This window comes from Zophobas morio, unplaced genomic scaffold (genome assembly GCF_036711695.1).
Source record: "Zophobas morio isolate AGI-343-1 ecotype UQ-CSIRO unplaced genomic scaffold, CSIRO_AGI_Zmor_V1 ptg000005l, whole genome shotgun sequence".
NCBI classification, from domain to species: Eukaryota; Metazoa; Arthropoda; class Insecta; order Coleoptera; family Tenebrionidae; genus Zophobas; species Zophobas morio.
In genome coordinates this window covers 6,690,074-6,704,899 of record NW_026972110.1, presented here as the reverse complement: position 1 = coordinate 6,704,899, position 14,826 = coordinate 6,690,074, and the positions used below count along the sequence as shown (strand labels likewise).

Here is a 14,826-nt window from a genome sequence, read left to right as displayed (position 1 = left end):
TCCGAGAAATTTACAAAGCGACCAAGGAAAGGAATTTTATAATAATCGTTTCAACAAATTAATGCAAAAATACAGAATTAATCATTATAGTACATACAGCGTGAAAAAGGCAGCTATTGCAGAAAGAGTCATTCGAACTATTAAATCAAAACTTTTTCCATTGTTAACTTTGAACGCTTCGTATAGATGGTTAAATCATTTACAACGTGTCACATCTGATTACAACTCCTCTGTTCATCGGACGATCGGAAAGAAACCGATTAAAATTAATAGATCTAACAAAGCAGATATAACAGTATTTCGAAGACTAAAAATTGCAGACAAAAACAAAAAATTTCAACCAGGTGAGTTTGTAAGAATTAGTAAAGAAAAATTATTGTTTGAAAAAGGTTACACACCCAGTTGGTCTACGGAAATATTTAAAGTTGTAAAAATTAACCAGACTAATCCTGTTACATACTTACTAGAAGATACTGAGGGACAACCTATAAAAGGATCTTTTTATAATTATGAACTTCAAAAAACTAAATATCCAGACGTATATTTAATTGAAAAAGTGATACGTCGCAAAGGACGAAAAATGTTTGTCAAGTGGTTGGGTCTTCCGGTTGACAAAAATTCGTGGATAAATTTAACCGACGTCATGTGATGAATGATGATGAAGAGTACCTATACCGTGATTATCACAAATGTTGAAGATACTCATCGCAAGTTATTATGTCATGTTTGGAACATTAACTATAACACCTTAAACAATACTGCTATTAATATTATTATTGTGTGTTTACTTCGTTTTCGAAAACATCTTGTGAATGTATCATATCTAATATATTTATATATAGTTTTATAGTTGTATAAATAATATAATAAGTACTGTAATAAACTTTTGGAATACTAACTAGATGTTTGTTGTTTTTCTTTTGTATAAAAAAAATCCAAAAATATTTTTTATTCAGTCATCAATAGGTAGGTACAACTTAGAATGATGTTCCGTATCTTCCTTAGATGATAAACGCCACGCCTCCTTTACATTTTATATATTTTTATAAATAAAATAAACAAGGGTCCATACCTATAAATATCAATTCATGTGTAAAAATTAGATTTCAAGAGTGCAACTTACTGAAAACTTGACTAACTACCAGTGTAAAAATACCAAACCTTAATTAAATCAAACGGAAAAGAGCTAACCACAGTTGGTGAATAATGAACGTTCACGCAATATGCATGCTTAATTATGTATTAAAATGAAAAAAAAATCAATCACTATAATTTTTTAAAGAATATTGATGGGTCTGAGTAATTCCGAAAAAACATTGCAACAGCTTTGCACCGAAAAAAAAATACCAGCAACGCATTTATTATCTTTTGCGGTTTCTTATTTTTCCAAATGCAAAGAAAAACATGTTTGATATCTTATTTGTTGAGGTGAAACAAATCATATATTTGCGATAATAGTTGCTGCCGCGAAACAAATGATTCATTTATATTATTTTTTTGTGGTTTTTTGTTTGTTTTTTATAAAATAAAGCTATATAAGCAATCGTGAAAACCTCTGTTGCACAGTCTTGTACACGCGCGAAGATTATTCGTTACAGAATACTCAAAAAAAGAAGTGCATACCTGCGATTGTGATTGATCCGTTAAAATACAAATGTTCAATTACCGTAAATTCAATCCTGAAGAACAAGTAAGTTTTACATTAAACTTGAATTTATTCAATTTGCTTTTTTTTTCTTATTTTCTTTTTAGAAAAATTTTTCTTCATCTTAATGAATTAGAAATCAAGACAGAATAAAAAGATGACGAGCAGCGAGTAAGTTTCTAAATTATTCGTTACGATATACTCAAAATAGAAGTGCGTACCTGCGATTGTGATTGATCCGTTAAAATACAAATGTTGTATCACCATAAATTGAATCCTGAAGAACAAGTAAGTTTTATATTAAACTTTAATTTATTTGAATTGATGGATTGACTGGCGCGATGACTGACGAGGATCCGATTTTAAATATTTTTTTTTTTTTAGAAATTTTTTGTATTAGACATCAGCATGGAAAAAACGGAGCTAACACACATTTCAAATACGATTGCGTATGGAAAGTTTACCTATATCAAATGACGAAATGGAAATCGAAATTTCTGATGTGCAGCAAAATACAAAAGTAAAATCAATTTTAAATTCAATCCTGAAGAACAAGTAAGTTTTAATTATTTTTAAATTTATTAAATTTTATATCTTTTCCATTTTTATAGAAAAACTTTGTTACAAAAACACATACTGAAATGGAAATTAGCACAGAAAGTTTACCTCTATATCAAATGACGAAATGGAAATCAGTACGGAAAAACACCATGACGAGCAACAAGTAAGTTTCTAAATTATTATCTTAAAGTTAATTCAAATTCTTTTAAGGAAAATTCACCTTAAGTGAAAATAAATATTACCGAGCAAGTTGATGTCCAATAGACTGGAGGAATGGGAAATTTCTGATGTAACAACTGATGTAATGCATGAAGATGAACTAACTGAAGCAACGATTATTATTGAGGACGTGATGAATGGAGGATGACCAGAACCGGGATCAAGAAGGAGAAGAGGACAAGACGGAGGAAGAAGACTGGATGGAAGAGGACACAAGAGGACAAGACGAAAGAAGAAGACTGGATGGAAGAGGACACAAGAAGAAAAGACGGGGGGAGGAGGACTAGATGGAAGAGGACAAGGTTACTAATAATTTTTATCAATATATAATTATTAATTTTTTAAAAGACGTCACGCCAACAAATAGGGTATGGGAGCGGGGGGTATCGAACTCACACAACAACAACAAAACTCCTCCTCCCATACCCTTGCTTGGCGTGACGTCACCAAAAAAAAAAAATAAAAAAATAAATAAATAAATAAATAAATAAAAACATTTATATATAAATAAAATAAAACATTTATTAATAAATTCATATATATTTAATTTAAGTTTTATTATTCACAAATTACAAGAAGCACATCTATAACGATTACGATTGATTCGATGACGGTTACGACGCCTACGACGCCTAACTCGACGCCGTCTACGTTTTCGAAATCGGATTCGGAAATTTTTAAATCTATCCTGGTATATATTTTCTCTGTATTCCCTTTGTAATATAGGATCCAAAATTTTCTCTACTTGTTTTATTCTTCTTTGAAACCTATCTGTGTCCCTAGCGTACTGTAGCCAAATTTGACCACATCTTGCTTGTTTATATGCAGAGGACCATCTCACCATTAAATGAATTGTCGCAGGAGCATCAACAAACCGCACACACCGACTATTACAAGACATGTTCTTATTTAATAGTTTAAACTTCAAATTTGTTAAAATTACATCAGAATGTGGTTTTATTCACAAATAAAATTACTGTGGCCCAGTGGTCTATAGCGCCAGACTTAAATTCTGGTTCGGAAACAGAGCGCAGGTTCCAAATCCTGCACCTGGCACAGTGTTTCATCTTTTTTCAAAATTTATATTGTAATACCTAAACCGAATTACCAAAATTCAAAATTCCTAAAGCGCCATCTGCTTTCAAAGCACGCATTCACAACTAGAATTTTAAAACCAAAATTCAAAATCCCTAAAGCGCCATCTGCTGTCAAAGTACGCATTTACAACTAGAATTCTAAAAACCCACTCCGAAGCGACATCTACCCTCAAATAACCCAACCGAGATTCGAACGGTGGTGGTGCGCAACCAGCAGCGCGGCTGGCGTTCAGTGCGTCACGAGACCATTGACGTCAGCCCTGCTTATATACTACTCCCATACTTCGGCGATCCAGGTCTTTCTCGATTTGGGTAATCGCGACTTCCGCTTCCAGGCTTTTCGAACGTCGCTGGGCCGCGTCACCAACGATGCGTCACCTGTCCGGCTTAGAAAGTTCGCGACGGTCCATAGGCGTCGTACCGGAGTGGCGTATGGGTTTATTTCGTAACAATATTATATGTATTATTATATTATAACACCAAAAAATGTTACAAATGACGAGAACTCTTTTAATATCACGTTAGATATAACTGAAAATCGAAAAACTTCGGTACAACAATTGGCATTAAACCATAATATAAGTGGAGGCTCAGTTCAAAATATACTCAAACGGGAAAAATATCATTCACACAAAATTTATTTACTACAACAATTGAGTGAAAATGACTTTGACCGCAGAATCGAATTTTGGATGGCAACTTCATAAACCAATTGTTATTTTCTGATGAGTCTGCTTTTTGTTTGAATGGACATGCTAATCCCCATAACTGTAGATATTGGTCCAATACACATTAGATGAAGGACTTTCATACATAGTACTGCCCAAAAATTAAATGAAAAATGTTTGGTGCGGCATTTTTGGTCACCATATTGTAGAGCCCCTTCTTCATTAACGGAAATTTAACGTCTGACAAATACCTCAAACTTTTGCTACAAAGTATTGTTCCTCAACTTAGACAAATATTTTCCAATTATGAAAACCCAAATTTACCTACAGAGTCCCTCTGATTCAAACAAGGAGCACCACCTCACTTTGTAAGTCAACTGCGGTATTACTTGAATGAAACTTTTCCTGGATGGATGATAGATAGGACGAAGGGGAGCAGTTGAGTGGCCAGCTATGTCACCCGATTTAACCCCACTTGACTTTTTTCTATGGAGTTATGTAAAAAATCGAGTTTATGTTATTAGACCACAAAGCATCGAAGAACTTCAAGAAAGAATATTAAATGTGATTACTGATATTCCTCCTAATATTCAAACAGATTCATTTGAAAACTTTGTGCAACGTATTTACTATTGCCAGGAAGTAAATAGAGAATATTTCGAACATGTGTTTTAAAGTTATTATTTTTTAAATGTTATTTTGATCTCTTTTTTCAACAATGTAATGTAAATTATTTGGAAACATCATTTAAATCAGTCTGTAAGGGTGGAACCTTTATTTCAGTTTATGTACACTCAGTTCTATCATTTTTACAATAAGTGGGCACTAGTACAAATTTTTAATAAAGCGTCCTACGCCAGGACGCCTAGCTACGATTTTCTGATTTTCAGTATTTTTATTTAAATAATTTATTTTACCATATCGCAAAAAATAAAAAAATGCACTATTTAAAAACAGGACATTTGACTACTAGTGCTATTTAAAAAAATCAAGTTATCCCTGCATCTCAAAAACATATGAAGTATACAATTTTAAAAAATTGCAGAAATTAGAATTTGAGTGTATTCCTAGAGACAGTCCAAATTTCAAAAATATTCAACAAACCGTTCTCGCGATATTCAACTGCTTCCATACCTTTTAGCGACCCTGTATGAAAAATAATACCTAATATCGCAATTATAATTCTGAACATCATCTCAAGAAAATTATTTGATAAATATTTAAATAATGTTTTCGTGTCCATGTCATTTAATCAATCAAAAATGTAAATCGTTTTAGAGTCTTTTAAAATATGCATAATCGTTTCCTTTATAACTTTGCCAATATCGTTTAAAAAATTCAAATATATACAGCTGGTTTCACAAAAAACGGGACAAGATGAGCAAATCAGGTTCTCATAGATCAATGAAAAGCAATGGGAAAGACAGTTCATTTGTCCCGTTTTTTTTTTTTTAAACCAGCTGTAAAATGTATCCTGATTTAAAAAAAAATCTGATCCTAATTTTAATAAATTTTTTATAATAAATCTCTTGTGTTGACAAATAATATATTTTTGTACAAGGATTCCACCATAATTAATTGTGTCGTTGCTGTAATTTTCGCCAAATTTTGCCAGATTAACCTACTGTGAGGTTTAGTAAACTTTGTTTCCGAAACACTTTACCCTGCGTAGCGAACATAATCCAACACCGCTACGACATCGATTATAAACACAAGGTAACTGATCCTGCGATATTTGCCATCGAACCTGTCAACACGTGCTGTGTGTTTACATGCTGCACTCACCCGAACTAAATCGGTAAGCAGACTCAAGCGGAAGGACCAGTCGAGCTTGATGTCATCCTGCTGAAGCACATCCTGTAAAGAGCCCCTGGCGCAGTATTCGCTTACGAGGGCGGCTCTTGGCGGCTCTGCCAAACATCCGATCAGAGGATTTAAGTTCTCGTGTCTTAAGCCGTGAAGTAGCACCAAGAGTTCTACAGTTTTAGCCTTCAACTCGACAGCGCCCCCTACAGAAGGTACTGGCTTCATTTGCACCAAATCACCCTGAAACAAGGAAAATCGATAACCAATTTAACACTAATCCGCCACACTGAACAATATTATTTAAACATTACGAATTTATTCCCTAAGGATCATTTATTTGCGCCGTATATTGTGTTTCACGATGACGCGTAACGACTTCAACGAAGTTAACTGAGCGATATTATGACTATTAATTCTCGGGGTAGGATTACACAATTTCGATTAGTTTTTAATGACGAATTTTTAAGTCTATTAATTCAAATTCTGGGCTCGTGAAAATTTCAGCAAATTTTTGCTATTCGACGAAGTATTTTCTTTCAGTTGTTTTTCACTTTTCTTGTTTTATTCTGCTGAATACGTAATAACAGACGTGTTGGCGATGTATGATATTATGTTAGTAAATGTTTGCTTTGAGAAATTGTTATTTACTTACTAATGTGGTGTATGATTACATACCACAGATTCCTGATTTGATTTTAGTCAACATACTGTTCGTAGGTCAAAAGTAATGCATCATTTATTTCAAATGGTACTCAAATATTGAGGGAAAGGTTCCGATTCTCTGTTGCCAAGACCACTATTTCAACAATGAATAATAAAACTATTGTGGAAAGTAACTGTTGATATAACAATAAATAATCGAAGATACTTACTTACTTGATTTCAAAATATTAATTGTCAAAGATATCATAAATTTTATTGCTTGTAGACGTACAGAAAAAAGAGAAATCCATGCCCGAGTGAAATAAAACGCATGCCTTTATAATTTTTATTGTGATCTATCTAATATGACAATTTACATACGACGAACCAAAATTTTTTTTTTTTTGAAATTTCGCCATCCAACATAAGTAACTCAAAATATTTAAATTTAAAATTTAAAAACCGTTAGAAGCTCAAAGCATAACACATATTTTTCAGTAAGTACTAAACTACTTTATTGAAAATTATCCTATAAATTCTCCAAAAGGTCAGAAGTTATTCAACTTTTCATAATTTTTACTGCTCTTGTCTAAAGTTTACGAAGTATTGTAATATTTGACGAATGGCTAATATGATGTTTTCTCCACACTTGTGCAATACAAAAATGTCAAATTTTGGTTTATGTGTTCTCTGTTCGTTGCTGATTTATTAAATGTGTAATCTCCGAAACTGGTATATTGAACTGACTGGTGTGGAAATTTGAGTATGATATACAATTGTTTGTTCGTCCCCACCAACAATTTGATGACGCCATCTTAAAACATTAATTAATAAGCAGTTGCTTTAGTTAACTTTAATAACTTACGTTTCTATACTTTACATGATCGTTTTCCGGGTTACTTCTATAATTTTGTTTGTTTCTTAATCTGTTTTCAAATTTTGTTTTAGAAAGCTACAAAAATTACAATTATATAAAAAAAATGCAAATTTATCTCAGAATATATAAAATCGAAACTAAACGGTTTAAGGTTGTAGATATGGTACTCCTAATTAGATAATCAAAATTTGTCCGTTTATACTTTCCAAAATTTTGATAGAATTTTGCTGCAAAATATTATCAACTTCTGGTTTATCAGTGCACAAATATTTTTAACCCTGCAAGTGACGAATTTAAAAAAAATTGTTCGAAAGTTCTTTCGACAGGACTTTCCTTGCTCCTGAAATACAATGAAACATATATTTTGGGAAAGTTATAACGTTTGATTTTCGAATTTTATTTTTTTATGAGAACCTCTATAAACTAAAATAAAGATATGATATATAATGTTAAAGTAAATGTAAAAAAGCGTGCTACGTGTATGTTTCAAATCAGTTTTACCGTTACAAAATTTTGTGATGACGTCAGCAACATTTTTGCAAGGACACGTGTATCCATTTTAAATAAATGCAGTGTAATACCAGTATTGTATTTCCAAATTTTCTGGAAAATGGATTGGGCCGTTCTTGATTTAATCAATAAAATAAATTGACATATTCACTAATTTTTTGAGCCACCAGACCTGTATAAGCAAATCTAAAAAAAAATTATTGGAAAATGCTGGACATCTTTCATCAGGCGAGGGAAGTTCCATCGAAGCTTGGACCAATTTTTACTTCCCGTGCGTAAGCGAAGGAAGTATTGTAATCGAGTCCATCGGCCGACTCTCTACTTTTACATTTTGTTGAAGTTTCATGATCCCTAGAGTGCGAAGAAATAGGTCTCCCTTTTCCGTCTGTCTGTCTATCCATCTGTCTGTCTGTTCGTCTGTCTGTCCGTCTGTCTGTCCATCTGTCTGTCCGTCTGTCTGCATGTCTGCCGTTATGATTTTTATTAGACACAAAAAAAACCCCAAATTACTGGGTCTACTGTTGTCAAATTTTGTATTTACATTAGGAATCGTGTAGATGGTAAAACGCTAACCAAAACTGGTCTAATCATCCCTATCAATAATGCGATGATGTCACTTCACTTCAAAATTGTACATAGTAAATGAGTTTTAAACTGTATAAAATAACATAGTCCTACACATGTGGTTAATGCCTCCGTGTTGAGTTTTTACCCAAAACGTCCAGATTTTTGGAAAAAAAAATCAAAATTATAAAACAACATTTTACAATTTAATTTTGAATCTGCAAAACTGAATGCTTTGAAATCTTGCAGATGATTTAAGGTTATGATAGTCATGATGACGTCAGCAAAAATTTTGCCCAATAAATCCTATCTAAAATGTAGAAAATATGATGAGTCTGTACTCGTGATTTATTATTTCATTCATATTTTTTGGATTTACTTATACAGCTGACTCAAAAAACTTAATGAATGCCTGAATTTATTTTATTAATTTAATCAGGGACTACAAAATCGAATGCTCTGAAATCTTGGAGATGTTTTAAAGTTATCATAAGCATGGTAAATTTTTGATCAAAATGTATTTGCTCATCCCCCCTAAAAAATTGTTGACGTCACTTCAAAATTTTGTCACATTAATGTCTAATGTCATTTGAAGCCGTCGTTTTTATTGTTTTAATGGTTTTTAAGTGCGAATTACAGTAATTCTGGTTGATACCGTGATTTAATAATAATTCAAGAAACATCGTTGAAGGGCCACATTAGAGATGTAATCAACAGATTTGTTCGAACTGGCAGTATCAACAAAGAGAAATCTCGTGGAAGACTTCATCTGAGGAAATTGTTGATGATGTGGGACGACTTGAGCAGAATTGAACAATTGAACAAGATTGGCAACAGTATTGACGAGAGGATGTTACAGAACATTTTTGAAATTAAAAAGATAGTGAACATGTACCTTGAACAGAATGATGAACATTTTCAACATTTACTGTGATGTCCAACCGCAATAAATTTGTTTCTTTTTATCGTAATGAATTAGTTTTATTTTTTAAAAACATATGAAACGTTTAGGCAACCAGTTATACACATGTGTGTGTATATATAACTGCAAACATGCGTTGTCATGCGTCCTTGGGCACTTAGTACGGATCTCCATACAGTTAAATCTGAGAGGCCACACGTTTACATGACCTACTGCGACCCTATAATCATTTATAGAAACCCTGTATGATGAGTCTACACTTGTGATTTATCACTGTATTAATATTTTTTACATTTGCTTATGCAGGGTGTCTTAAAATTAATGACTGAGTCAATTTATTTAATTGTTTAAACCAAGAATTGCAAAACTGAATACTTTGAAATCTTTCAGAGGTTTTGAAGTTATTGTAAGCATGGTAACTTCTTAATCAAAATGTATCTGTTTACAACTCCAAAAAATTGTTTACGTCATCTCAAAATTTTACCGAATAAATGTTATCTAAAATATGCAAAATATGATCGGTCTATACTTGTAATTTACCATTGCATTCATATTTTTTAGATTTGTTTATACCGAGTGACTCAAAAAAATTAATAAATCAATCAATTTATTTTATTGAATAAATCAAGAATTGCAAAACTGAACGCTTTGAAATTTTGCAGACGTTTTAAAGTCATTGTAAGCATGGTAAATTGTTAATCAAAATAAATCTATTTATTCCCCCAAAAAAATTGATGACGTTATGTGAAAATTTTGCCAAATAAATTCTACCCAAAATGTGCAAAATTTGATGAGATTTTACATCATCATTGCATTCATATTTTTTATTGATCAAATTAAGAACATATCACTCAATATGAAAATACAAACGTCTTTATTTAAAAATAATTATAATAATGATTTTCAGAACATTTTGTCGATTGTAGCTCACCACTTAATAGTTTTGATCCTCTGTTTTGAGGAGATGAACTCATTCAAATCAAACTAATTTCTACGTGACATTCGTCCGATGTATAATCATAAACACTTTCAAGTTGTTTTTCTTATCGAAGATAACCTAAGGACGTACAGTAATGGAGTCCATTGGGCAATTTGGTACTTTCATATTTACTCGATATTTCATAACCCCTAGACAAAGCCGTATTTAGGGGGAGGGTATGGAATTCTGAGCCTCCCCTAGATCTAAACAAGTTATAATTAACCAAATGTGAATTACAACATCAAAAATCAAAATAAAATGTAGTGTTGTATTCAATAAGCGGCAGTCAGAGCAGTAAAAATGTCTGGACCGTCGGCATTGTGATCCGGTTATTATAATTCCTTGAAAACATCTTTTAGTTTAATTTCTGTTTCACTGTCACGTCTGCAGTTTGCTAAGTGTTATCGCTATTTATGTTAAAATACTCAATGATTGATTTTCAGTTCAGTCTTCAGTGGCACCGCTGTTATTTATTACATACGGCAGACGTGATTAAATTGTTTCCTTATTTTATTGATTATATAAAGCACTATTCAAGAATAACAATAATACAATACTTTTATTATTAGTATTACAATGCATCTATCCAAACTCATATATACCTCTGCTTCCTTGCAAAAATGTGGATGACATCAACCCAAAAATTTGTAATAGAAAAATTCACTTGTAACAAACGGTTAGCACATTTCTTTACCTTTACTCAAACATTAGATACATATTTTTATTTTAGCTTATAATGGTTGCCATAAAAATCAATAAAATTCGTAAAACCAAATCTTTTAATTTTTGAGAGCTGAATTTGACAAGCTGTACTTTATGGGCGAAGAAAGTTCTTTCGAAGTAATCTTCGACCAATTTTTTGTATTATAGTTTGGGTATGCTGTTCTACGAGGAGAAAATACCACCATAATTATTTTTAATCTTTGTGGCAAATAATTTATTTACTAGTTATTTTACGAAAGTTTCATTTAACTTCTTTGAAATTCTTAGTACAAAGTAAAGCTGATGCTGTTACATTATACAAATTAAAACTAATATATATTTTTCTACTCCTGTTGAATAATAATAATACATGGATTATTAAACATTTGTTAGTTGGCAAATGCATTTATTCTTCACGGCTCGGCTGACGACACCAGTGAGTAATAATTTTTTAAGCTTCCTATTGGTTCTTGCCAGTGAGTAATTATTTATTACTCACGGGAGGCGTCGCCGAATCATTATGTTCGAAGTCTCAAAATGCGCGATTAATTACACAGTAGAACAGTGTTTTTGTTACATATATTTTCTAAACATGGTCGGAAAGGCAATTTTGTTCTAAACAACTCTTATTCTCATATCTTTCTGCAGTTTGTATGGAGTATGCAGTCGGCAATACTATATATTTATTCCCATTATGCAATGGTACACCTTTAACTGGAACTATCTATGAATAATCTCCAAAAAAAATTTTTTTTGACGATGTAGGCATAATGTCTTATTAGATAATTATTCAGCACAAAATAACCTTTCAGAATACATTTTCAGAATGCTTGTAACAAGAATTTTTTCTAAAATTGTTCGTCTGTATTATTATTGTTATACGAGCACGGGAATGCGGAATAAGAAGTCGCACATCGCGATGTGATGATAACTGATAAACCACCACGATTGCAATCTGATAATAAAGGCAGCAAGAGTGTTGTGAAGTCTAGAAATTGTTTGTAAATTTGATGTGTTACTAAATCGTCGTAGAAAAAATATAGTATTTTACTTGCAGGTAATGATTGCAATTACTCACTCGAATGAATTACCACTCGCCATTCGGCTCGTGTGTCAACTTCATCTTCGTGAACATCGCCATCATACCACCTTATTGAATAATATGCTATTTTTTCATTACCTTTACTAGTAATATTAACGGGACAATGGTATAATTTTCAAGTTTTGTAATTTTTTACTTTTCTTCAGCTATAAAAGTTTACAAAAAAAATATTTTGTCAAAGACTAAACCAAGTTATATAACATTATTTTCGTCTGTTTTTGTAATTAACATCCTTTTACCATTCCACGTTACAAAGAACTCGTCAACATACAAGTAAGTATTTTTATAAAAACACTTTGGTTAAGTACACCTTATCAATTTATTTCTTCAAGAATATAAGAAAGAAAAGGTGAGTTTTTCTAGCTGTTGTCTGTTTCATGCTACATGGGAAGTGGGGCAACGATTGGTCACACCAGTAGAATAACCACATCCACTCGTTACCTTTTTATAAATGTCTTAAAAATAATTAAATCTACCACTACCAGCTATCAAATATTTATGTTCATACCTCGGACAAGTAATTTAGTATCGTCACAGTGCCGTGGCCTTCCATTAATCACTTTGCATTTGTTTAATTTCATGAACGCCATCTTTCCGTTGCAGCGAAGTGATAAGAACAGTAAATTTAAAATTTACGTAAAATAAATAGTGAAGGTGTTCTTTGTAGTGTACTGCCCAGTTATAACAGACAGTTTTCACAACATTAAGAATGATGTGGCTTATAATTTTGACACTATTTTACAATATGTGTAATGTGGAAATCGTAGCTACTAATACCGACCGTTCTTCATATGGAGAAACCATGCATCCTCGACAAGTTACAGAGTGTAAAGAAATAACCATACCCATGTGCAGTTATAACAATATTCCGTACAGAATGACAAAAATGCCAAATTTACTTGGACATACCACCCAACAAAAAGCAGCATGGGAAGTACACCAGTTCCGGCCTTTAATCGCCATCAACTGCAGTCCAGAGCTTCGACTTTTTTTGTGTTCGGTGTATTTTCCTAAGTGTACGACTGAAAAAGAATTAATACCACCTTGTCGATCTTTATGTAATTCTGCCAAGTCTGGATGTGAGGGAATTATGAACAAGTATGGTCACGTGTGGCCAAGTCGACTCAGTTGTCAGAAGTATTCAGAAAATGTGAATAATTGTTTGAATAGTGAAAACACATCTGTAATTCTAAATGACACATTGTATTAAAAATGAAAAATCTTGTAATACAAAATTATAATAAACATGCAAGAACTATAGAAAATATGGATTCGAAAAATTGTTCGTGAAAGCGTTTCGACGTGATCTCCCCGATTAGTTAAACTTTTTTTAAAGACTATACTAGATTCCAGCGTCATCTGTGAACATTTTTGGGAAGATTCTGTCAAAGTTATTATGGCATTAATATTTGATTTAAAGCACAATCTTCAGTAACAGGTGTTTGGTAAGTCTGACGCTTGAAGCTGATTTTGCACGTTGAAATTTCCATCGCCGTAAAATGGACATGACAACCAGAAAATTTCCTATTCATTTTTAAAATTCAGCCACAGCTAAACACGTTTTATGTGCCGGTGCTGAAGTGAGTTTATATTTCTTAACTTTTTTATCTAATGTGATTCATCTTTTTCGGATAATAGTTATTTATGTTACTAGTACATAATGCATAGATCTAGTGAATGCGTCCTTTTATGGCCGAGCGAGCGAAGCGAGCGAGGCTAATAAAAGGGCATTATGTATGTGTGACATACGTAGCTTTATGTTTGACTCAACAGAAGAACTTTTTTACAATTTTTTCATCTCCATTTAAAAATCATTAATAAATTTCAGTAGGCATTGCTGTTGTCACTATTATACATATATATTGTGTTGCAGTCCAAATTACTTTACAGTCCAATAAAGTGGTAGATGATGGACAGTTGGAAGTGTCATAAATCACATCGTTATGGTTGAGTCAAACATAAAAAAAGTTTGAAAATGAGCTATTACATATTTCGCTTGCATATCAAGAGTGGAAAGTGACATATGTCACTTATCTATCACTTTCCATCCTTGAGAAAGAAGTGAATGTTACTTTCTAACCTAAAACGTAAAAATTATAATGCTTGTCAAGTTACAAACGTTAATTTTTGGGTTATTTTTTAAAAGCTCTTTAAAACAATTGTGAATAGTATACAAAATACAATAACCCATAGAGTACGAGGAAATAGGTGTCCCGTTTCTGTCTGTCTGTTTGTTTGTCGTCTGTCCGGACTTTTATTAGGCCTCCTTTCCTCTTCTGGGGAAAATAATAATAAAAGGAAAATTAATTTTATTTGTTTGTAATTTGGTTATTTACTAAAATACAATTTCGTCTTCGTCTGAGCGTTTGTTGACACATGATCTCGAGATTGTACAAAATGCAAAACTGGCAACTTCCGGCCGCTCCAGTAATTTATGACTTGTAGCCAGTCAGCCACATACATAAAAGGCTCCCTCCGTTGGACGTTTATATATTGTTTTCAATACCGTTTCTCATTCTTACTTTGCCTTTT

The 14,826-nt window shown here is 32.4% G+C and overlaps 1 protein-coding gene and 1 long non-coding RNA gene across 3 annotated transcripts in view; one reads left to right on the top strand and one right to left on the bottom strand.

Annotated features, from left to right (window-relative positions):
- LOC135122534 (retinal guanylyl cyclase 2) overlaps window positions 1–14,826 on the bottom strand; it is a 217,168-nt gene that overhangs the window by 99,915 nt on the left and 102,427 nt on the right. For both annotated transcript variants that reach the window (XM_064046770.1, XM_064046771.1), the window contains exon 8: window positions 5,976–6,236. In XM_064046770.1, coding sequence (XP_063902840.1) covers window positions 5,976–6,236 — 261 coding nt within the window. The remainder of the gene's footprint in view (window positions 1–5,975; window positions 6,237–14,826) is intronic.
- On the top strand, window positions 1,552–3,169 carry LOC135122535 (uncharacterized). The gene is made up of 5 exons (XR_010279401.1): window positions 1,552–1,690; window positions 1,753–1,933; window positions 2,030–2,200; window positions 2,257–2,369; window positions 2,417–3,169. It is a non-coding gene; the product is annotated as an uncharacterized LOC135122535 (long non-coding RNA).